A 26,545-nucleotide genomic window follows, 5' to 3' on the forward strand; every position below is an offset into this window, starting at 1 on the left:
GACCGATCTGGGGCTCCCCGCCCTTCCCCCTGCTCTGTGCACCCGGTCGAACGAGGGTTCAGTAGTCATTTCCTCTGCAAACAGTAGGGTAATAATGTCCTTCACCACCCGGATCAAATCTCTCTCCGTCTCGCCCTCCGCTTCCGGGACCCCAAAAAATCTAAGGTTGTTCCTCCTTTCCCTATTTTCATAGTCATCCATTTGCCTGGCTCTATCCTCATCCCTCTTCTCCAGGGTCGCCAGCCGCATGCTGAATAGAACCTCTTGGGATGCTGAGGAAGACTGGTTAGTTTCCACTTGTAGGAGTCTGTCTTCAACTTTGTCCACTCTCTGGTCCATCTTTTCGAACTTCTGGGCTATGTCAGATCGCATTTCTCTGATCTCCTGAAGGATGGAGGCGAAGCCCATCTCCATCGTCAACGCGGACTGCGTCGAGGCCTCTGGATGGGCCATGTCCCAAGTGCAAGTAGGGCCCCTGGTGTTGCTCTCCGACTCCCTGTAACGGAATGCCCGCAGAGTCTCTTGCCAGCTCATGTAGTCGTAAAATGCAACTCCTGCATGGTCCTCCGCTGGCTGGGGGTTCTACAGGGGGACACCACCCTGCCCCCTGGAAGCTTGGATGAGCTGTGTCGGGAAAGCTTGCGAATGTTAGGCGCTTCTCTATGGGAGGAGGACAGTCTTCAGGCGGGCACATGCCCCACCGACTCCGGATGGGGGCTTCACACCTAGATCTCACTCCTGTCCTGGCGGTGTCCCTCAGGGCGGGTGGTTCACCGTTGCCGTTCCTTTACTACTGTCTGTTCCAGTATTCTGATGTAAATTTAGGTCAAAATATCTGTGTTATCCTTAGTAAAAATGCTTTCCATGTATTATTGACCTTTGTTAATAAGGATCTACCAGAATTGATATTGGTGAAAATATGCTCTCCTTTTGAGACATTATTGGTTCCTTGGGGGGATTACCCAAGTTTATCATTCTTCTCCCACAGTGGATTTCTGTCAAAGAATACATTCTGTTCCAAAGCTTGGAAGAAATTATGCTGTTTAAGTTTTGCTTTAAACATATCAACTTGACCGGTAGAAAGGAAAGAAAACCTTTCTTTAATACCCTCAATTCCTTCTTAGTTAGTTATCTGTCAACTAGATTTACCACAATGGATCTTTGCATGTAGCCTTATCCTTAGAAATTGTGTTTTTCCTTGCTTCTGGCATTTTTTTTATAATTCCAAAAATCTAACCGGTTCTATTTTATCAGAAGACAAGGTTACTCAAACTACCCACTGATTGTTTTTCCATGCTACAAGATTAATACCATTCTATTTACAAAGTTACCAATGAGGTCGAAGTTGATTGGCAGCTTTGGGCCATTTTTTGTAAAAAATATTTTTGACAGTGATTCTCTTGCTTTTCATCCATAAAGGTATATTCCCTATTATACTGGTAGTCTAACAGGGCATTCATGCCTACTCAGAAGGGCGGACATGGCCGTACCAGCCCGCCAGCCCGTGCTAAGGCTATGTTTGCTCTCCTGAGTGGGCATGAAAGCTTTCGCACCCCAGGGTTCATCCGGAGTGTGAATGACTTTCATTATTTTTCCTCAGGAGATTCGCACTGCTTGTGCCGCCGATCTCTCGAGGTTGAAGAAAAAAGATGATTGCCACAATATGGAAAAAGGACTAAGTCCCTTTTCCATATCTATGGCGGCTGGGAGATGGGACAGAGCTCTGGTCCCGCAGGTAAGTGGTGATGGAAGGAGGAGGTGGAAAATGAGATCAGGGGATTTTTGGGGGAGGGTGACTGGGGCGGCAACTGGGAGAGATTCCTTTTGTGATTGTGAATTTATTGCTAATACCCATAGTTGTTTACCTTTAAATGCACTGACTCACATGGGACCTTAGCACACTTTTAAAAAATGTAAAAATTGGCAATTTAGCCCTATTAAAAGCATTGTATTTTCTTCTTGTATAGTTGGGAAAATAATTACTGTCAGTAGAACACATAGGAACCACAAGCACTTTCTTTTTTGTGGTTGAACCTGGTGAGTTACAACCTGGCGAATGGATTAATGGCCAGTCCAGCCCTATCAGGGATAATACTTTCTGAGGAGGCACTAGTTCTACTCAGGTACAAGTGCAGTCTCTCAGTTTGGGGTTTGAGTCTCAAATGCACGTGATTTAAAAATCTACGTTTGTGGATAAAATGTAAATTCTTTACCACATTCTTTCCAATGGCAGCAACGTCAGTCTATGAAATATTGGCACTCTGGTTGATTTGTGAAAGCCAACCTAGCTACTAATCTTAGTGGACATTCCAGAACTGGTCTCTCTCTCTCCAATGTGGGTATTGACCTGAAATGTTCATGGATTCTGTTATCCCAAGTAGGCATGATTGTTGGGCCTACTCACTCCACTCGGGGAGTACAAAGTATTTCAGAAGCAGGGACAGAGAACTATGAAAACGTCCTTTTTAACACAAACCTGTGTCTCCCAATCTGTAGTCAAAGAAGGAAGTAAAACCTAGCGAGGCATCTCCTCCAGCTCGTATGTTCGACTTTGAAAACACCAATACTCCTGCCTGGCGCAAGGAGTAAACTTTACTACTGCCTAGTATTGTAAATAACAAAAGTTACTATTACTGAAGTAAATGATGCTCATTTTATCGACAACTGAGTAAGAATGAAAGGCATAGATGAGCTTGCCTGAATATTAATATATATATATTTATCTAAGAGCCAATTATATGGTTCCATAGATAAACAAAATGGTTATGTTAGCTATAAAGATGTAGTTCCTTAATCATTTGAATCACATCATAGGATAAAAATAGCTCAGCTCCATCAGACAAACGTTTCCACATATCCTCTGGAAGTACATAAGCATTATCATTTCAGAAGAAATTAACTAAGTGTTGTGTTCTAATATCTGCCAAGGCAAAACAATTGTCCAGCAGATGTTGAAGTGTTTCTGGTGTTTCTCAAACATCACAGTATGTAAAGGTATTATTTGTTCCCTCTTGTGTCAGTGTCATTGAACAAGCATATCGACCTTCACCATTTGGCAAAGCGTTGAAACGGAATCTCAGGAACGCTTGTCTTGTTACAGGGCAGGGATAGGAAACAAAGGTATTTAGGCAAATCTCCTAGCGGTTTGTCGATAAGCAGAAAGGTTGAATGTATTTTATATTGATGCGTTTTGTCAATAGTCGCAATCCAGTCCCCGTGTTTTAGTAGCTTTTTTATAGACAGGGGATTTGATACTAAGACAGAGCGGTCTTCGTTCATGTGGTTCAACAGATCATCCGTAGGTACTGACATTACTTTAAAAAATGGAGAGACTTTAATAATCAGACATTCCTGAAGATTTTCAAACAAAGTATTTGGCAAGAGAAAGACAACATTTTTGCAATGATCGATGATACTCATCAGTTGAACCAGTAACGCAAAGACAACAGACCCAATTCAAAGAGCAGTGATGCCATTGGATGAGAGGAGGGCAGACCCAGGACTCTTTTGCCAAAGCCTCCCCTCCAATCTATCCCAATTGATGCTGTATGCTGCTCCATCCAGTTCAACACCATACATAATCTTTGGTATTACGTTTCCCACATAAAAGTGAATCAAATGTTTAATAGAGAATTTACAGATTGGAGGTTCTTTGTGGATTACAGATGAGTCAATGCAGTCACAAAGACTGATGCTCGCTCATTGCCCAGAGCTGATGAGCTCGTGTACACCATCAGTGCTGCAAATTTGTAAGCACCTTTTACCTCCCATCAGGCTATTGACAAATACCTCTGACTGACCAGGCCAAGAAGAAGACAGATTTCTCAACCCCTGAGGGTCTCTACCAGATTAGGGTCATGCCTTTTGGGTTGGAGATTGCCCCTGTCACCTTCCAAAGGATAGTCAATCATACCCTCAGTGGACTAGAGGCCTTCTGTTTGGCCTATGTAGACGACATTACTGTCTATAGTTCCACTTCGGAAGAGCATTTGAATAATTTGGATAGGGTGTTGCAGGCCACGAAAAGGGCCAACCTCACAGTCAAGTCCACCAAGTGTCAGATAGCATAGAGGAAGGTCACTTAACCTGATCATGAGATAGGCGGGGGTCAAATCCAAGATCTACATGTCTGGGAGACTCCCACTACTCAAATCAAGGTGAGAGTTGTGTGGGGCCTTACTGGGTAACGTCATGGCAGACTATGGCACCATAGCTGCCCTCTGACAACTCTGACAGCACCCAAGCAACCTAAGAAGGTTCATTGGACCGAAGACTGTCAGAGGGCCTTTGAGGGCTTGAAGGAAAGTCTGAGCAGGGCAACTGTGTAGTGTGCTCCTGACTACAACAGACCCTTTATTGTACAAACTGATGCCAGTGACTCAAGAATTGGAGCTGTCTTGTCCCTGTTGGTCAACAAAGGGAGTGAACATCCAATTATGTTAATCAGTAGGCAACTGTAGGATAGAAAACCTAGGTGGGCCACTGTTAAAAAGAAATGTTTTAGTATAGTTTGAAGCCCTAGGCGTTTTAGACCTTACCTTACTGGGTCTACCTTCAAGGTTCAAACTGACCATAAGCCCTTAAAGTGGCTTGTGCAGATGAAGGATGAATACCCTAAACTGCTCAGGTGGTCCATTAGCCTGTAAGGGCTAGACTTCACTATTGAGCAGACACAAGGGAAGAGTCATGATAATGCAGATGTTCTTTCTAGAAGGTATGTTTACCGTCTGGATGAGGGTGGCAACCTTGTGGGAGCTCAGTTCACCCTAACCTCAGTCTGGGGTGAGGCGACTGTGATGCTGGAAATGCATTGGAGGGACAGGGTCTCCTTTTCCTTGTCCTATACCTCCTTATTCTGTGTGTTCTGCTTATTTTCTGCACAAGAGTCAAGTTTGGACCTCTGTCAGTGCAGCTCTTCATTTTTGTTCATTGTGAACAGTACCCATGTCATTCCCTGAGGGCACCCACGGGCAGGGGTGCAACCCTGTACCCCTAGTGTACCCTGTACCCCTAGTGTAGGTATTTGGGCATGTGTGTGTTGCCCACACAACAGGGTGTAGGAATCAATGGATTCCTACACAAAGGCAAGATGGTCACCAGTGGCCTCTTGGTTTCCTTTGCCTTACTTCCTTGTTTCTGAATGTCTTGAGAAGCCCTGGTCCTGTTCCCTTCCCCTGAATGGTTGTTGGGTGGAAGGCCCATATATGGCTCTGGTGCTGCCTCCTACCGGACTGGCAGGAGCCTTCCCAGGGGATACTTGTGGGTAAACCCTTGGGGTGGAGCCTACCTGAATGAAGTGAGTAGTCAATATGCATGTGAGTGTCTGGTTTTGTTTGTGTGCCACCATGCCTGAGCCAGGCCTGACTGAAACTGCAGTGAATGCATTGTAGTGCACTGAAAGGCTGGGGAGTATCCCCAGTGACCATCCTGTGTTGTGGGTGTCTGGTTTCTGGTGAATAGGCTGAATGCCTGTGAGCCTAATTGGGTGGTGCCTGCATGAATGCAAGTGTGTGTGATTGGCTGGCTGAGGCTGGCTCAGCCTGAGTGAATGGGGAGTGTTTATTATAGCAGTGGGCTCCACAGTCTCCTCCATATCAGAAGCTGTAACAAGAAAGCTGAATCTGAAGTTATCTTAACTTGCATCCTGGAGTCCATCTGGTGGAAGAAGTCTGTGGCTGCAAATCTTCAAGCAATCCGAAAGCTGATTTGCTGACTCAAGGACTGAACCAGAGAGGACCTGGATAGGCAACCTCTTCCGAGCTATGAGGGAACATCGTGCAACTGCTGCTCTTCACCCAAAGTGTCCTGGAAGCTAGTCCTGTGTGCCTGCCATCTGGAGAAGGGATCTTCATGGGTCCGGAAGAGACATGCATGAATGTCTTGAAGCTAAAAAGTTAATCTGTGTCACCCAGGGTCTGGAAGAGTGTCTGTGACCACTGGAAGCCAAGTTGCTGAGTATCGCCTGCAAGAGGGGGTACCCTGGCATATTGCTGCTTGACACCCAGAGCTGCAAAAGTTGCAAAACTCTGAAGAATTACTCAAGGGACATCCCTGTCACAACATCAGTCCACTTGTCCACACTAGAGAAGGTCCAGGGTTGCTGCCTGCCGGTGGGTTCCAAGTCACCAAAATCCAAAGAAGATGTCCCGAGTGTCCAGACTTGGTGAGGGTCCACAGTCCAATCCAGTGGTCATGTCCAGGCCTCCAGAAGACATCCTGAGGTCTGTGCTGGGGTTCAGAACCAAAGAACAGAAAGGCGGTAAACCGCAAAATCCTGAAACCCAAAGCCTACTCTGACACTGCACAAATTGCCACTGAAAGTCATGCAAGGCCACCCCAGATCTTATACATTTCAGCCAGGCCTTGTCGGGGTCCAAAGCACATTTCCCCTTCTTGGGACATCCACAGCCAGAGTAACGACCCGCCAACAGAGCCCACTGCGAAGCCCAAAGGTGCTGCTTTTCCGACACTGCTTGGTTCTTTTCTTCTTCTCAGCATCGACATCCCAGCGACTCTTTCTTCCAAAGGGGGTCTATTCTCGAGGAGTCTCATTGAGAAAGGCCAAGAAACTCCACCACTTTTCCTGCCAAAGCACTCAAGGTATTGTGACGAGGACGAGCATCTTCCAACCTCAGGAATCCTCCAGCATTCCCAGATTGATCTTGGATCCTCTTCTCCTGTGACCTCCCAATTACCTTGAAGTAGTGGGTCCTGTAGAAAAAGAAGCAGAGCATTACTGAACATATTTGGACTGGGCTGTATTTTACAAGATAAAGTACACATTAACTCTTCTCTTACAGGTTGCCCAGGTGAGGGGGTGTCCTCACATATTACTGCCTATCTACTTTAATGAAAGCATTCTGCCAATGTTCATTATCTAACTTGCCTTTCTACAGTAGTATCTATGCCATTATCCACTGCTTTATGATTCCGGTGCTTTTTACTGTCAGCAGTTGGTGCATTTTAAATTGAATCTAAAGTATATTGTGTTACCACACAGATGTGTATATATTTATCAGTATTACCCAAATTGACCTTTTACAATTGACCTTCCGCACAATTGACCTTTATATTATTTTAGTTATTTTATATATGTATTTGTTTGGTTTGGATTATAAATAATATAAGGGGGTTGGGTGGGTGGTTGCAGGGGTTTTTGGATTGGGTGGGGGCTTGCGGGGGGTCCCCCCCGCATATTAGGTCAATTCTCCTGAGGTCAATTCTCCCGAGGTCTATTCTCCCGAGGTCAATTGTGAAAGGTTCAATTAGTATACAACCTATTTATCATTATTAGGGTAGTGTTACAAAGTGGGTTATTTATTGATGTATACAAAACAGAGGGGGGTCTGGGAAACTCTCTACCAGCACGAACACAGCCCATTGACTTGTTCTTGGGTGGATGGCCCCTGGGAGAGTCTCAATCAAGACTTTAGCTCACTGTTCTTTTCGCAGAGAAGAAATTTCCCCGCATATCAGTTTTTGTCCTGCCCAGGGGCAGTCCAGCACCGAAATGCTAGACAATTCTCCTCTGAACAAGAGTACCACAGCAAACCCATACACGTGTTTCAGCCTAGTTGGGCATCATCAGTGAGGTGAAGCTGTGCCTCTCTAAGAGCAGTGAGCAAGGGGTCCACGTCTGGGTTCCCCTGGTAATTTAGGGTGAGACCCAAAGTTACTTGGTATGCAAAACAGAGGGGGGTCTGGGAACCTCACTACCAGCACGAACACAGCCCATTGACTTGTTCTTGGGTGGATGGCCCCTGGGAGAGTCTCAACCAAGTGTTTAGCCCACTGTTCTTTTCACATAGAAGACATTTCCCCACATATCAGTTTTTGTCCTGCCCAGGGGCAGTCCAGCACCGAAATGCTAGGCAATTCTCCTCTGAACAAGAGTACCACAGCAACCCCATACACGTGTTTCAGCCTAGTTGGGCATCATCAGTGAGGTGAAGCTGTGCTTATTGACCTATATATTTCCTTGAACTTTATTTGATATAAAAGAACTGTGTTATCACATAACATAGTGTGTGGGTATTCCGTTGTGGGGGCTTGGGGATTTACTGTACTTAAGACCCAGCCTGCATCACCTCATTTGAGTCGCTTCCTTTGTTGCTTGTCCATTGCTACCACATAGAGAACCTAGGCTGGGGTGCTCTGTGCTGGATCTATGTGATGTCAATGAATCAAATGTCAGAGAATACTTTGTTACCTAACCTTTTTACCCAAAAAATATAGAATTATTTAATTTTTTTATTTGGGGGGTCCTGCTCCAAAACACCTGTTTCCCTGTGATTCTAAAGCTTCCCGAATCCCTCCCACCCCCGTTTTTACCCCTTCACCCAACCCCATATACATTTTAATTCAGAATCTGATATTTTTCGGTATTTCAGTTTCAGTCAAAAAGTTATTCTCTGTTTTCTATTTGGTAACATCACTGGATAACCTCTGTTCTTCTACCCTAAAGGGGTCAGAGATACAGAAACCCGCCTCCAGTCTTTACAGTCTTGACATTAACTTTGTATCCTACTGGCAGTAAAGAGTTAACCAGTGTGGTTAAGTTGTCAGTAAACCATGTTCCTGTGACCCCTAGGAAATTGATGTCTGCATCATCCATCATATCCAGGTTATCGGCTGATGAAGAAGGGTTAGGGTGAATAGATTTTTTGGAACACAGGCTAGCAGTCTCTTCAAAAGGATCCTGGCGATGCAATGAGTGACTTGAGTTGTGGGAGTCAGAAGTATTTCCTGTGGTGAGTTGGTAGTATGAGCTCTAGCATATCCAGTACTTCACCATCTAACCACGGGATGGCCACCACTTGGAGAAGACCTCAAGTGCAATGAGGTTCTGATGGTTCCCAAAAGTCATGACGGTTCGGTCCATATAAATATTAATAACTAACTTAATGTTTGTGGTCAGTTATGCTCAGTGGTCCACCTGGTGGCACCAATAATGTCCACTTACTCTGTAGCAGAGACGTATAATAGTATTTGAGCCTGCCAAGCTTCTGGTTCCTAAGTAAATAATAGGATGTCTATTGCTGTTTCAACACATGAGGGGTTGACATGTGTCTGTAAAAAGGTAACCCTCAGTTACATTTAAGAATTCGTTTTTTCAGTATTTTCCATACTTGTTTAGCAACACGGGTTGCAGGATAAACAATAGTGAAACTGTTGGCAAGCATTAGGGAGACAATGGTAGATACACTGTAGGTGGTTGCTCCTGGATTAGGGGAAATCTGAGCAATGTGTCAAATCTAGGTTCTATAATGCAAAAACTCTGTTAAATAACTTGTGTGGGGGAGGGATTAACAAAACCCATGTCATTGGTCATTACAACCATGTGACATGAGTTATACACATGAAGGAGCACAACTGTGATGTGGTTATTTGGAAGTACTGCTATGTAGAGACAAGCGATAGAGACCGAACTACCATGCAAAGTAGCCCATGTGGGTATTAAGAATTCTAACAGTGAGGTTAACGCACCATAGTCCTTAGAATACAACAGGAACTCCCCACATGTAGGCATTAGACATTCCAAAGTGGAGGCATAAGCATCATAGGCCTTAAAATACAATGAGGCTTGGCGCATGTGAGAAGTAAGCATTTTGAGAATACAGTGAGAGCACAGCACTCACAATGGGTCTTAACCATTCCATAAATTAGCCCTACACATAAAAAGTCTATTATGGGGTAATTACAATGTTCCCGGTATCCCACCGATAATTCTGGTACGATACCAGGAAAGCTGCATTACCATCTCCGTTGCTCAATATCCCGGTATTACCAGGATATTACAGGTGGCAGAAAGCCGGTAAATTCCCAGGATGGTAACTACTGAATCATCGGCACCAGCATTTCCAGAGTCACTGATTCAGTCATTTATCTGACAGTGGTGTCCTGATTGACCGGCAATTCAGGCCTGCTAGGAGATTTGTGGACTCACCGGCAGACTTGTACTTTGCCAGAACGGAAATAATTCCGGTGCTGGAATTACTAGCATTTTTTCTGGACGGGCAAAGTTGTAATGAGGCCCTAAAATTACAATGCGATTGTAGCACAGGAGATAATCCAATTGTGTGGTAAGGACTGTAGGTCTTTGAATACAGTGAGGGCTCTACAGTCATAATGAGAGCTCAGCCATTTAGCCAGTAAACTTCCTGTGAATACAGTTCAGAGAATACAGTGCAGATGTAGTGAGAGTGGGTGCATGCTTTGAGATTACAGCACATGTGTGACCTAGACAGTCTGAGGAAACAGCTCTCAGAATACATTGAGAGTACAAAGCGCAAATGAGAACTCAGCATTACACATTCCCAAAATAAGGCCTACGCATCTAGGTATAAGAATCCAATCAGACAGCAGTGCATGATGGGAGTAAACCAAGAGTGAGACCAGGACCATTGCTCTGTGACTACGGTGGGAGCAGTGTGCGCACCATGAGGAGTGAGCGCGTGTGGACATTAAACATTGCAACAATGGGCCAGAAGGTTGCTAGACATGCATGCAATACAGTGGGGAATTCTCCAGACTGTAAAAGAGAAAAACAGTTTCACATGTTTTGTGGGGACCAACACAGATCTAAAGCCAGCCACTCAGAAAAGCAAGAATTAGAAGATTGGAGTGGGCCCCATTAATGAGCATGTAGGACTACAATTGAAAGTGACAGTGCAGCAATATGAGTGTTGTTAGGGCGGTCCACACTGTACCAGTTCAACAAAAAAGGGGCTTGAGTCCTGGGTCATGTGGGTCGCTGGCTTCTGTCATTTTCTCAGGTCTTCATAGGAGGCTGTGCATTTTTTTTTCTATACGGTTTAAAAAAGACATTTACAAAACAAGTAGACACTAAAACTTGATTAAAATATGCAAAAAATGCATCAATCATAATAAAAACATCAGAATACATTTAAAAAAATCCACATTACAAGATCCAATTAAATCATCACGTTACATTTCCAATTCTTCCTACATAATTTCCGTTAATAAGAAAGAACATCAGTGCCAGACATCCAAAAAAGGTCATCAAATTTTAATTTCATAGTAATACAACCAAAGGTTAAATCTATTAAGTGCTCAAGTGCACAGATTTAAGAAACCCAGCCATATCTTCCCCATCCGCGGTGTTCTCACTCGTCCCCACACATTTTCATCATTGTTCCAATTACTGTCAACATAATTTCTCCAAATAGGCCATTCTATATAAATTCAATGCGCTGCAATGCAATATCAAATCTTTAATAGTTTCCACTATATCCTTTTCCTTGCAGAATCTACACATTGCATAGGGTGAGGTCATCTTTACCCTCCTCAAAAGCTCTTCCTTCGTCAACAACAGGTTCCAACAGAATCTTAAAAGACTAGTTCTATAAAAAATAATTATTAAACTGGGTTCAAAATGAGAAGGATCCTATCTGGTGCTCATGGGCAAGGTGCTTCATGGAGGGATAACCATGAAAGCATTCAATTGTGTTTACCCAGTCCCTATCAAAAAGGGAATTTTTTACTTTATCCGGGTTCTGGATCAAAATCTCTGTGTCCATATTCAATTCACACAATATGCTTTCACAGATGCCTCGTACATACGCAACATCATTTGTAACACCTGCCAAAGAGCCATTAAATTCCACATATATTTTCATTTTTTCGTACAGAGAATCTCCAATAAGGGGGATTAAATTTCGAAACAATGACAACAGTCTCCATTAGACTCATTCACTCAAGGAGAGTAATCCTAGCTTAAATCGTATTGCTGCTAATCGAACAGCATTGGGGATATTCAGGGCAAGCCTCCATATAAATGATTCCAATAAATCCGACCACATTGTGGCGACATCCAACTATAGTTCCAATCCATAAATAAGTTTAGGAACAACCTTTCCTTCATAGAAATTGACCGCAGGTTTAATGGAAAAACATCAGAATTTCCAATCAATCTTTACCAGTTGATTTAATAGGACAGTCACCTTCTGTGTAAGCACGTAACAGACATTCCGATATACAGGTTGGGCTGAAGTGTGGAAACCCAAATAAACTATGCTAGTAGTGCACTTAAGTGAAGTGTTTTCAAAAGACCACGCCAACATGCTTCTTTTCCTGCCTCTCGTCAATGCGAGAATTCCAGTTTCATACTAGAATTTCTAGTTTCATCTCGAGAGGATAGCTCAGGGGTAACGTCGCCTTGGAAGCAAGACGACACGGAGCACCACAGGTTCGATCCCCGGGTCACGCTTAGAAACCTCTGGATATTAAGCGCATTATAAATAACCTATTATATCATATCAAACACAGATTAAATAAAAGACCATTCTCCTTCGCATAAGCCGAGATGGTGGACAGTAGCCTCTGTAGCCGTACCCGCAAATTGCCGAAAAGCAGGAAATCATCAGCATTAGCGAAACAAGGAATTTTCAAATTTCCCAATTTGAAGGAAATAAAAGAAGACGGATTTAGATATTCGTCAATATCGGATAATTAAAAAGGCAGGGGGCCAAGATGCACCCCTGCCTCAGACTCGATTTAGTTTCATTTCTTCTGGACATGGCTCTCTCTTTATTCAGCCTGACCCTAATGCCAGAATTCTTGTGCAAACCGATGACAAGACTCTGCGATATACCATGTCGAACGTTGCCAAGAGATCTGTTGACCCCACATAGGTGCACTGTGATGGGTCTGCCCTTAAAACAAGCTCATTGATGTTAGTTGAGTGGCCCTTTGGAAATCCTGCCTGCAAGTTTATTCAACCTTCGTACAGAGGCAGCCCACTGCTCTAAGCGCTGAAGCAAGAGGGACACAAAGATCTTACTATCTGAATGGATCATAGAGATCAGAAGATAATTCTTAGGTTCGATCCTTGGGCCCCCTCATGTAAATAGGTACCACATAGACTCAGGATTTAGGAAATGTACCTTGTAGTGCAATACCCCTAAATAACAAAGTTAATGAATTTGTCCGGTTAATAGGACCCACTTTTAAAGTGTTATTTGTTAGGCCATTTGGACCTGGAGCTCTCAAACATTTACAAGCATTAATGATTTCCATAACCACTTCAGCTTCAATATGGAGACACCATTTTGATATTGGACAATTTCCCCCAGGATTGTTAAAAAAATCTTCAACAGCGGTACTTGAGGCATAAAGTTCTTCAAAAATGTAACCCATACTGGCTCTGAGACTGCATACAACTGATTGACAACAGAAGATACATCCTGCGCATTCACCAATGCCCAAAATGCTCCCACATCCCTTTTAAGCAGAATGTGTGGCATAGATTCCACATCTTTCTGCAGTAAAATTGCACGTCAGGATTTATATTGTATCTTGGTTTTACTTTACATTTACTCAATTGTACATCTCTTTGGTCAGTTGAGTTTTTAATTTCTCTAATACCTCCACTCATAACTCGCTTTTCTACAGCTAGCTGTTCATCATAGACATGTAAGTGATGTTTCCTCCCCTTACAGGACCTACATGTAGGGTTACTTAAAACTTTGTCCATCAGGTTTACCATAAAGGTATCAAAATGGTCTACACTAACGACTTTCATTTTCCATTCTAACTTAGTGAGCTTCATAAACTTATTAAAGTCTGCAGTGAGCAGGCCAATGTAATGTGCCAGCGAATGGAATCCCTTCCTCCATTTGTTCTCAAATTAATTGGACCACCTTCCATTTGGACGTTCAACATCTCACTAAAATTGGCCTTCATTATACAGTGTTCACTCCAAGTGTTTTTCACAATTAGAAAATCAGTGCAGCACTCAAACAAAAAATCATCCACAAAATATAATCCAAGGTTGATTTGCTCATACCTCTATACCAGGATTTCTGACAGAATTCATCACCCCATGCCCTACTATTCAGTAGTTGGATTCCAATGGATGCCATGGCAAGGTACCACTTGCTACTCGCTTGCGTTTTGAAATCGGAGGCCACCATTTCAAACGTAATTTTCAGAGTTCACCCTCATGATTGGGCAGACAAGTAGCATTCAAATCGCCTGCTAGAATAATATGACCGTTCATAACCTTAGTCTGCCAACATAGCATGCATTCTAAAATAACACTTAAGAAGTCTTCTAGTACACCCAATTCCTTGTGCCTTTTTATGCTAATCAGCAAGGGGTGAAATGGGTGCCCCAACCTTGACAATGTAACTGCCAAGGCACCATTGGAAGGTTAGGGAGCTCTTCAGCAATTAACCCTTGACCTGAACTGATAGCAGTAATCAATCCCCCGGAGGCCTGACCCCCACGACTGGCCTTGACTGGCTGAAAAAAACCTGGAGGAATCACTGGAGGAAAAGTAACCAAGTGTGAGGAAGTGACAGTGAAAACCAGGGGAGCACAGTCTGCTGCACACAGGAGAGGCAGGGGTTAATCATGGTTTGCGCGACGATTACGAGAGTGAAGAGCTGGCAGGTGTGAGTGAGGGTGCGGAAGCGGAGAGAGGCGGAGTTGGTTAATGAATTGGCTCTGTCTTTTTCTTTAAAAGGAGGAAGAGGTTATGCCACGGGAGACAGAGAAGACTGCAGGACACCGGCCAGAAGAGGTGTTCGTCTGGGCTTATTAGCCGGCACTGGAAAAATGGTACCAGAGGGGTGACGTGAACAGGCGCAGAGGCAACATTGGAAGACGAGGGTGCTACATGGAACGCCACCAACGAGGGAGCAGGTGAGCCTGCCGAAGATTGCAGTGGATGCTGGGGAAGTCAAAGGGCCAGTGCCACACAGAACGCCACCCACGAGTGAGCAGGTGAGGCTGCCGAAGAGAAAAGGGGTTGGGGCAGAGAAAAAGGGTGAACTCTTAAGCCACCACCACGGGATTTGTTTATAATCAGGACATTCTGGGCCAGAAATGTACAGTTAGCTGACCACCATAGGAGAACTGGGACACCGGGTAGGGGTGAGGTAGCCACTTCCCTACTACCAGAATGTTGGACTACTTATAAGTAACCATTAAGAAATAAAATAAATAACAGCAGACAACTTTCCTTGAGTCTCAACGTGCTTTGTAACGAAACCCAAGTAGTGACAAGTGGTGGCAGCGGTGGGATCGAGGAGAGAACGCCATGGAGCGCCTGCTAAAAGCAATGATGGAAGGGCAACAGCAACTCCAGCACGCACTACAAATCCATAGTCAGCAGGCCAAAGCCGACAGGCAAATGTTTCAAAAGGCCCTACATGTACAGCAAGCACAACTAGCGGAAGAAGCGACTGCCAGAAAGCAGGCCCAGGTAACGGCCATGGTATTACAGAAGTATGTACCGGGAGAGGACAAAGCGCATTTCTTTGTGAACTTTTAGAGGGTGGACAGGAACTCACAATGGCCACAAGAATGATGGAGTAATTATGTGGCCCCCTTGATGACGGGGGAAATGCAGAGCACCTACCAGGCGGCCAATCCCAGTGGAGATACGGCCTACATTGATACGAAGAAGGTCGTCCTGGAGAGGCTAGGGCACGAGGAAGAAACCTACTGGGTAAAGTTCCAGGAGATTAAGTTGTTACCCCCCAGAGATGCCACGACAGCTATATTATAGAGTAAAGGAGTTGGCAGAAAAATGGCTTCAGCCAGCCACTACCACTACCCACAAAATGGTAGAGAGAAACAACATAACCGTTGGAGCCTGACAGAGGCCATCAATATAGCCTCAGCATACCAGAAGGCTGGGCAGGGAAGAGTGTTGATGTATGTTTCAACTAATAGGATGGTGGGAGGGTCCTCCAAGACTCCTAAATGACTGGTTCGCGGAGAAGGAACGACCACGATACCCTGGAAACCAGAGACTGAACAGGAAATACCGGGGCAGACAAATGTGATACCTCCCTGGAGCCCACAATGTTACTAATGTGCAGAATGGGGCCACATTGCCCGGCATTGCCAAAAATAGAGCAGAATTGAGCTCATGGATATTGGGCTATTTGATGTACAATGGATGGTGCCCTACCAGGGAGAAAAAGGCCCACTCCCCAGACCACAATACCCCTATGTCTGTGAGGCTGAAGTGGAAGGATTCCCATCAAGAGCTCTATTAGATTCTGGAAGTCTACAAACAGCAATCGGCACACACTGGTAGGTGGTGGGAAAAATGAGGGAGAACCAATACCGATACGTTGAGTGCATGGAGATGTGAAAGTGTATGCAACCCAAGATATCAGGGTGAAGCTGGTTGGGGAGGACTTGAGAGTCAAGGCAGCAGTGCTACCCGTGCTCCCTGAAACTCTAGTGGTGCTGTCAGATGTGACGCTAATGCCTAAACTCATCCAGAGTATCGAAGAAAATTGGTGGGCTAGCGCTCCCTTCCGGGGAGAAGAAATTATGCCACCAGGCGGTCGAAACCCCAAGAGTTTGGGCAGAGAAACAGGCACTACAGAAAAAGGGGAAGCACCAGGTTATGATGCCTGCCGTTGTCGGTCGAAACCCCAAGAGTTTGGGCAGAGAAATGGGCACTACAGAAAAAGTGGAAGCACCAGGTTATGATGCCTGCCGTTGTCGATTGCAAGATAGATGAGCAATGGGACAGTTACCGGTTGGCACAAGAGTTGGACCTTACTTCCAGAAATGCCTGAGTTGCAGCGAGCGAAGGGAACAGAGGCCAAGGGCCGCACATTATGCACAAAAAAGGTCTGTAACATCGGGTGGTACAGCAACCTGGGGAAAAACCCCTTAAACAGCTATTGGTCCCTAACAAGTTTCAGCCTACAGTATTGGAAGTCGCTCATGTGCAAGTGGAGTAGGGCCACTTGGGATCCGAGAAAACATTACACAAAATCCTGGCATGGTTCTTCTGGCCTGGAGTGTACGGTTAGACGCAAGGGTTCTGTCAGCAATGTAATGAGTGTCAGAAAAAGAACAGAGCTAACATCCAGAAAGCTCTGCTGCAGACAATGCGCCTATTTACTGTACCCTTCCAACAAATAGGACTGAACATTGTGGGGCTATTTGATGCCTCCAGTAGAGGACATAAATATTCATTGGTAATTGTGAACTATGCTACCAGATACAAGATACCCGGAAGCATTTCCCCTATGGGGCATTACAGCGCAACAGGTCTGCAACGTCTTAATGTCATTTATTGCCCGAGTGGGGATCCCCAAGGAGATCATCACAGACCGGGGAAATAACTTCTTGTCAGCCATATTGAAGCAGATATGTCAAACCCTCCACATAGAGCATTTAAAAACCTCTGTCTACCATCCACAAACTGATGGTTTGGTAGAACGGTATAATCAGACAATCAAACAGATGTTGAGGAAAATGATGACACCCATCAACAAAGACTGGGATCGAATGGTGCCGTGGATCCTCATGACTCTTCAAAATACACCACAGTTATCCAAGGGGGTCGCCCCCTTTGACCTATTGTTTGGCTGACAAGTGAGGTCCCTCTTGGATATCCTGGAGGAGAAATTGGAGGAACATCCCCAACAAGAGGTATCCTTGACAGAATTATGCTGCCAAGTTGACGAAAAGGGTATCCAAACTGCAAGTGGTCGCCAACACGCATTTGCAACAAGTAAAGCGGGTTTAGGAGATGCATTATAACGGAGGAACCAGGATGCAGAGTTTTCAGGTAGCTGAAGAGGTACTGGTGCTGATTCCAAACTCGGAGAACAAAATGTTAGCGGCCTGGAGGGGCTCATATACGATAGAGCAAGTACTGGGGCTGGATACTTACAAAGTCTGGCAAGAAGACCGGCAATTCCTGGTGCAAACCTATCACGTCAACTTACTGAAAAAATGGGTGAAGTCAGTCCCGATGATCGCTCTAACCAGTACGGAACCTCAAGCAAATACTGAGATGCATTTCGGATGGGCCGAATCAGGTAAGAGGCTTTGCTAATTAGTCCAGACCTGAGAAAAACCGAAAGAGAACAAATTTGACCAGCTCCTCTAGGAGTTCCAGATGATGTTCTCATCCTTATCCGGGATGACTAGGAAAGTCTATCACAAGATAATTACCACTCTGGGGACCACCATCAGGATACGACCTTATAGAATTCTGGAAGCCAGGGTGCAAGCCGTGAACAAAGAAATACAGTCCATGTTGTCCGTGGGAGTCATAGAACCCTCACATAGCCAGTGGTGGTCCCCCATAGTTTTGGTGCATAAACTGGATGAAAGCATGCAATTCTGTATGGATTTCCAGAAACTAAAGGAAGTTTCCAATTACGATGCCTACCCGATGCCCAGAATTGATGACCTACTGGAAAGGCTGGGAAAAGCAGTGTATCTCACCACCATCGATTTATCAAAAGGGTATTGGCAAATCCCACTCCAGAGGATAGAGAAAAGACAGCCTTTGTGACCCCCTCGGGACTGTACCAGTTTATGGTGCTGCCGTTTGGCCTCCATGGAGCCCCCCCAACTTTTCTCATGATCTCCCTCCTGAGGGGACACGAAGAGACTACGCGTGAGTTTACCTCAATGACATCATTATCTATAGTACTTCCTGGAGCTTCGATCTGCAGCACCTGCGGGTCCTGTTTCAGTCTTTGGAGGCCACTGGTCTCAACAGCAATCCCAAGAAGACTTTAAAGACTTTGATAGCCTTCGCCCATACTAAGTATCTAGGCTACTACATTGGTCAGAGCACCATTCGGCCTCAACAGGACAAGTTGGAGGCTATTGATCGACTTCCGTTCCCAGCCAATGCCAGACAAATCCAGGGTTTCCTGGGCTACTATAGAAGGTTCATACTGCACTTTTCAACATTAGCAGCCGTGTTGGAAGATCGCCTATGGTCGACCCGGAACCGCCAAGGCCAGGGATAATCAACAAGAGGCCGAACAGGTGTTTAGTGATCTGAAGAATACCTTAGCTGAACATGCAGAGTGTTACATTTCTTCTTGCATACGGATGCATTTGGAGTAGGGATTGGGGCGGTACTCTTTCAGAACCAGGGTGAAGGAGAATGCCCAATTTTGTTTATCAGCAGGAAACTGTTGCCTTCAAGAGGGCCTATGCCACTATTGAGAAGGAGTATCTGGCAGTTAAGTGGGCCATTGAGTCACTGAGGTGTTACCTCCTGGTGTGCCAATTTACCTTGGTAACAGATCATGTGCCATTGGTCTGGATGTCAAGGAATAAGGACTCTAACCCCATGAACCTGCGGTGGTTCCTGGCACTGCAGCCGTACACCTTTATGACTGTCCACCGGACGGGTACACTACTGACGCAAGCAGATTTCTGGTCAAGAGCGCATACCCTGCTCAAACGTCAGGGCTTGGTGGGGAGGGTATGTGAGGAAGTGACAGTGAAAACTGAGGGAGCACAGTCTGCGGCATGAAGCACAGGACGGGGTTAATCAGGATGTGCACAACAGTTACTAGAGTGAAGGACTGTCAGTTGTAAACGAGGGTGCGGATGCAGAGAGAGGCAGGGTTGGTTAATTAATTGGCTCTGTCTTTTTCATTAAAAGGAGGAACAGGTCGTGCCATGGGAGACGGAGGAGACTGCAGGATACGGCATAGAAGAAGCATTAGTCTGGGCTTATTAGCCGGCCCGGGAAAAATGGTACTGGAGGGCTGATGTGAACGGACGCAGAGGTGACAGCAGAAGACCAGGGTGCCAAGCGGAATGCTGCCAACAAGGGAGTAGGTGAGCCTGCCACAGCTTGCAGTTGACATGGGGAATTCGGAGGGCCATGTGGAACACCGCCAATGAAGGAGCAGGTGAGCCTGCCAAAGAGGAAAGGGGTTGGGGCGGTGAAAAGGGGTGAACTCTTTAGTAGAACACCACCACTGCAGATTTGTTCATAAGCAGGACAGTCTGGGCCGGAACTTTACAGGTAGTGGACCACCATACGGCAACTGGGACACTGAACAGTGGTGAGTTAACTGCTGCCCTACTACCAGAATGTTGGACTACTTAGAAGTAACCATTAAGAAATAAAATAAAGACCTCTGTACAACTTTCCTTGAGTCTCAGCGTGCTTTGTAACAAAACCCATGTAATGACACCAAGTTTCTTGTAGAAGCACACAGTTAGACTCTTTTAGAAGTGACATTGCAACCATGTTAGAAAATAAGTGTGTACTACCCCTTGAATTCCACGATAATAAATGTAATTTTTCAATGTTGTTAACAAGGCAACTCCCCATAACCAAAACATGGATCGGCTCTTCTCTGCAAAGTCGATGTGACCCCCGACCAATCTATTTTGCTTACATGTTGGTTATCATAGTATTCTTTCATTTCTCAAGTTGGAATTCCATCTGTATTCTTATCAATTTTATAACTACCCGTGCTATTAGTCCCAACGTCTTCAGCTTCTTGATCTTCCCAATAATCAATTGTAAAGCCCACGTTGCTTAATTTCAATCGCTCCGCGTAAACTAGCTCCTTCACAAACCTAGACCCAAAGTGTAGGATAGATCGATCAGTTTTCCTCCTGTCAGGGAATTTGACTCTTTCTAAGTCCGAAGAGGTCAAAGCCCTCAGACTTAAAATCTGAGAGAAAATAAAAAATACATTGCTTCTGTTCAGACATAGCAGAAAATTGTCTCCAAATAAACTAGTCAACAATTGTTTGTTCGCCCACAAGTTGACCACGATGGGTATTACTTACTTGGGGGTTCATAGCACTGCTGTGCATTGTTATATTATGATTCTCTACCCCCTGTCGTTGCATCAGTGGTCCTAGCATGCTTTAAAATACTATAGGTTTCATTGTGTTCTTCACCTTTAGAATTACTTGTTGCCCCATAGTCGTTTCCCATCCAACATATCTGTTCATTGGGGACATAAGTACAAATCTCCCTCCATTTTATATCACCGGAGGGTGGAACAATAAGCTGATAAACCCCCATACTGTTCGGCAGATACAATTTATTCAAAAGGCTTTCCACAGCAGCAATCAAAGGAGGATGAAGAATTGCCCTTAACATTGGATAGGTTGGACAATATAGTTGTAGTCCCACCAAACAAGGGGAACCCTTGGTGAGTCTGAGTAGCCAAACTACGGCGACTACATTTTATATCAATAACATTTGTGGTTTGTTTCTCTGTATGCACACCCATAAACAGAATCTGCCTGCGCCCCTACATCAGACGTTAAACAACATCTTTGGTTAGGAACTCCACACTCCTGACTTAAATCAGTCTGACCATTAACCAATTCTGAACCCAGGGTCAGCTCAGATGCAATCCTATCGTCACATTGTACCCCCCACATCGGTATTTGAATCGCAGACACTTTCTTCCAGCACCGGAGTCATTAATCGGGGAGCATGCTTTTTTGCATTTCGTGCCCTGCTCAAGGACTCCGGAATAGTTACATTTCTCATTTTCGGTTTCATAAATGTTTCATTTTTACCAGCTTTTGATTTTTGGGCTTTTTCTGTTTAGAACTCGTACTCAATGAATCCTCTCGAATTTACCTCTACCCCGCCCCCAGTACTCACTGTTAGTTGATCATTTCATACAGAGGTAATTTCAGTACACCATGTTAGTTGATCATTTCGTACAGAAATAGTTTCAGCCACATTATTCATACCATCATCATTAACAGGGTCAACCTCAAACTCATTACGAAAAACACTGTCAGTGGAGACCATAAACACTTCTTTGCATGATTCTTCATTAATAACAATAGGGGTAGTATTAAGAACACTATGCAAGGGTTTGCCCGGTAAACCCAAGGTGGGGGAAGGACACAGTGGAAGACTTTGTCGATAACTAATTTCCATATCTTCTAGTTTAACATTAATTGCGCTTAAAATCATAGTATGTGCCTTGGCTTCATTCCAAATGTTATCATATAAATTGACGCGAGAACTAAGAACCATATTAAGTGCTGAGACTTCAGGAAAAGTAAGCCGAAAGCGCTCATCGGCCTTCCGTAAAGTATGATGGATTGCATGCTTCTCCTGAGAGGCCTCTACTTCCATGGACCTTGGTAAAGAATAAACAGCTGAGCAATGTTCAATTAGATTAGTCAATTCAGTCGGGGAACCAGTATAGGACACATCAAAAGTTTGCTGTACCACACTCTCCAAATTACGACCCTCGTTGCCCAGTAGAGCAGAGTCACCATATTCTATAATGCTTTAGTCATTCAAGTCATTCATTTGGGAGTGGTCAAGCATAGCTATTCCTCTAATGAGCACAATTGATCTAATTTCGGTACTAGTTCCAGTTGTTTTCAAAAAGAAGTCAGTAATCTGGCCAGCAATAGGTGGTATAATTGGGTGCACAATAGATTTACACGAGGAAATAGATTGGAGGATGCTTTCCTGCCCCTGACTCCGTAAGAGAGGCGAGCACTCAAATCCGTAGGAATAAACATTCCAAATGTATTTAGAGTTCTCAGCAGATCTTCAGCTCAAAGAGTAAAAAAAAAACACCCGACAGTCACTGAACTAGAACCAATGCCGGTCTCAACCAAGCTTGATCACACACCCCATTAAGCCATGCCGGACACTTTTTAGGCCACACCCCTTGTTAGGGCCACCCCTCCCTTGATTTCACACCCCACTTAAAGCACTGCATGCAGTTTTATGCTACAGCTGACACATCTGTCACTCTATGCTTGCACCTTAATATTGAACACACACTCTTTGTTTTTCAGAGAAAGTAGCCATTAAAATCCTGGACAAGACAAAGTTGGACCCAAAGACGCAACGGCTGCTGTCCCGCGAGATTTCCAGCATGGAGAAGCTTCATCATCCGAACGTCATCCGGCTCTATGAAGTTGTAGAAACACTCTCCAAACTGCACCTAGTGATGGAATATGCAGCAGGAGGGGAGCTCTTTGCTAAAATTAGCACGGATGGCAAGCTCTCAGAAGCGGAGAGTAAGCTCACCTTCTCACAGATCGTGTCTGCTGTCAAGCACATGGTACGTATCTCTCCCTTTACAGAGTAGAGTTCCCGGAATTAACAACCATCCCCTTTGCTTTCATGAATGAACTATAGCTTCAAAAACAAGCCCCGACAAGGCCTATAGTGCAGTCCAATAATGTGTCATTTATTGCCATTATATGTCCTGGTACCAGCATAATTTGGCTTGTGTTCTTCATCCACAGTCCAGATACTCACACCATAATCCTCCTTTTGCCATCCAAACCTCAGGCGCTCACCCCATTGCCCACTTTTTTGATCTACTTTCCAGGTATGCACACATTCACACAAAAGTCCACTGCCAGGTAGTGACATCAAGAACAGTTACACATACTTTAGCCAGGTTCTTCATCACAGCCCCAGGAACACATACAACTATCATGAAAAATTCAGATGCTCACAACGTTGTCGGATGTCACCGTGAAATCCTTAGGTACTCAAGCCATTGCCAGTGATTGACATTGCTTGTCTTGGCACTCATCCTCCTCGCAACAATTACCATAAAATGCCCAAGTGTTAATATCATTGCCATTGATTGTCATTACCATGTTTAGTTATTCACACTATTGGAAGTCATTGCCAGGAAATGCCCATATGCTCACCCTAATACGGAATATTGCTATCAAATAACCATTCCAAAAACAGGAAATGCCATTTAATGCCCAGGCAGTCACGGTATTGTCATGAATTGCCCAGTCGTGAGACTGAAATGATCCACCCCCTACTCTGTTAGGAGGCCCTGTGCATGTTTTATTTTCCCTGCCTGGTTTGCCTGACCTTTTCCCTGCTGAGTCCATGTCTGATGCCTCATCAGTAACGTGAATACCGATTGTGCCCCTGAGAGACAAAGAGGGTCATTACAGGTTTGGCAGTGCCGGAGCAGTGCTGGCAAAAGAGGCAGTGATTCCGTTACTGCCACTTTTCCTGCACTACAAGTTTGCTGCTGGGAGTTACCTCATTCACCTCCAGCTAAAAGCTGGAGGTAAACCAGGCCCGACCGGCAGAAACAGCCTGTATTACCTGCACCAGTAATACCGATAATTCCCCCATGGAGTTGGGACTCCATGGAATGGGGAATGACTGTCATTGCCGGCACCTGGAATATCTTGGTAATACCGGGATATCAGGTGATGGTAACGATAGTAACGATAGCTCCATTTGCCGTTATTCATCCGGAATTACCATCAGGATACCAGCAAACCCATAATGAGGGCCTAAGTCTGGTTGCCCCAATGTACCCTGTTATCCTTTGGGAGTTTGCTCACATAGATGGCTGTGTGTCGGTCACCATCTATTCAACAATTTCAGGAGCATGCAGCCTATTGTAGGCCAGGGCAGGCACCACCAAGAATGCTTTAGAGAATCCGATTCCGATTCCGAGAATCAATAGGGACATATTGTTCTTATGAACGAGCAAGCGAAATACAAATTGTGCTATGTATGGTTTTAGCTGCTGTCTGCCTCAGAGAGTGAAGGCTTCAGTGGCTGGAAGCGAGTATGCCCTGTCTCGTGAATGCTGGCTGAGATTCAAGTTTAAGTCCATACGTGAGAGAAAGCCAGATAGAAGGCCAACAAAGGTTTAATGTGGCATACCTTCAGTGACTGGGTGACGACCAAAGGTTTGAAATAATGCAGTCCTGTGATTAGGAGCCCACATTGTTCCATAAAAACCACAGAGCACAGAGAAGGACACCCAACCAAAGAGCAATTGTCATGAAGCTCTGCTAGCCGCTGAACTCTTGCAGGACCTGTTTTGATGACGAAGTTCTGTCCGGTTGTGCACTAGGACCCCAACCGGCCCATAAAGCTGGGGGTTGCCCAATGGCACTTGAAGATGGAATAGCAGCACCCGTGAGATGGATGGGGATGCAGATTCGCACTCTAGCATCAAATCAAAAATGACAACTCAATAGTTTGGCAAAGGCAGTCTGTTTAATGACAAGTACAAAAAACGGGGAATTTCATGAATATCAGTGATTGCTTGATCTTCCTTCTTGCTTCACAACTCCGATGAACTTCATAAAAACACATAATTTATACTAAAAACTCGTCATCACTGACGTATAATGCTTAAAATGTTGTATGCAATTCTATTGGTTCTAGGAAGATAACTTTAGTATAGGTGCTATATCTGTATATGGTAACCGAGTGAGGGGATTGGGTAAACATTGTCAAGTGGGGCATCCAAGCCCTACCTTAAAAATGGCTACTGTAGATGTCACTAAAAGTATGACATCCCATTGGTTCTACTAACTATAGGACCCTAGATTACTTGGTCCACTATGATTGCGTTGGCACCAATCCCACTCATACTTTTCCACTTTGCCTAGCAGCATACAGACTGGTCGGCCAGGTGCTTGTCAGCTCCCCCGGCCTTCCTCCAATTATTGCTACAATCAATCATCACTTCAGTGGTCATGTGTCAAATATGTCACTGTGGTTGGCCTCGAGACTGCATCTCTTGCCTGGAAAAGTTCTGATATCTTTGCATGGCCCACTGCCATGCATAAGTGTGAAAGTCCCCCTTCTTCTTGCTCGGCTGGTCACATGATTCAGACACCGTGAAATTGCCTCATTTTTAATGTAATTTGTGTATTTGATTTTTGTTTTACCCACCACCTGCTTTTGGCTTCTTACCTTGACCTTTCTGAGCGGGATATTCTGTTCTTTGCTTCATTAATTGTAGCTACTGTACGGCCATTTTAGCTGATACGACCTTAGCTTTTTGGCACAATTTGCCTCTGCCTGAGTTTCTCTTCTACCTTTTATTCTTGATTTGTTAACTATGCAACTCTCCTCATGCAGCCTCCAGTAACCTTTGGTTGATTCTGCCTTGTGCATAGTCGGAGTATACTTATATAACGCGCTTATTTTGAGGTAGATATGTATAGGTGGTGCTTGCCGCAATCTATTTTACTATGAAGCATAGCAAGCGTCACAATTTTCTTAGCTTTCTTGCGGTTCCAAGCATATGTACATGCGTAAACTAACTGAATATCTTCGTCATGCTCATGGCATAAGTTTCTTACATTTGACACTGTCCTTCACTTTAGGTTTGCGATGTCCCTTATCCATGGTGTTTCATCTCTTTTTGTCATTTGCAGGTCGTCATATCTTCCATATGTGAGTCAGTCCGGGTTCTTGTGATGTCACCATTTGTCTTCCATTAGGACCTTTTTGGCTTCTTCAGGGACTGTACTCAGACCATCTTCATTCCGTTTCATTTGTTGATATGGTTTTCTCAATGAATACCTTACTGTCCAGGTTTTCTTAGGTGTAGGTACCTCAATGGGTGCGGTTCTTCTAATTGGTACTGGACAGAGCCCCACTGCGGCTCTCTGCTGGTTTATTTGCTTCTCGTACGTCACATACTTTAGCGTGAACATTCCTGGTACTTCAAAATGGACGGCTGAAGTGCAGGCTGTACTTGGGACCTCTGCTACACTCCCCCCTCTGGGCGATTCATCAACCACTTTCATTTCTTCTTTTGTATCCATCCTCTTTGGTTCCTCTGTATTCACTTTCACTCCATCTTCTGGGTCCATTTTTTCTTCATCTTCTGGGTCTATACATGACGGTCTAAAGAAATGTCTTTTTGGGGTCCATATTTTTATGTCTCCTTTTAGACTTCCCGCTGTTCTTACGTGTTCATCTTTGTTCCATGTCATTAGTTGACACTGTCCATTTGGTCTGCAATAGATCTATCTT

The 26,545-nt window shown here is 44.6% G+C and overlaps 1 protein-coding gene across 4 annotated transcripts in view; it reads left to right on the forward strand.

Annotated features, from left to right (window-relative positions):
- NIM1K (NIM1 serine/threonine protein kinase) overlaps positions 1-26,545 on the forward strand; it is a 413,346-nt gene that overhangs the window by 350,636 nt on the left and 36,165 nt on the right. For all 4 annotated transcript variants that reach the window (XM_069627225.1, XM_069627224.1, XM_069627223.1 and 1 more), the window contains exon 3: positions 22,567-22,835. In XM_069627225.1, coding sequence (XP_069483326.1) covers positions 22,567-22,835 — 269 coding nt within the window. The remainder of the gene's footprint in view (positions 1-22,566; positions 22,836-26,545) is intronic.

The sequence above is a fragment of the Ambystoma mexicanum genome, chromosome 6p, assembly GCF_040938575.1.
Source record: "Ambystoma mexicanum isolate Mex_15411 chromosome 6p, UKY_AmexF1_1, whole genome shotgun sequence".
NCBI classification, from domain to species: Eukaryota; Metazoa; Chordata; class Amphibia; order Caudata; family Ambystomatidae; genus Ambystoma; species Ambystoma mexicanum.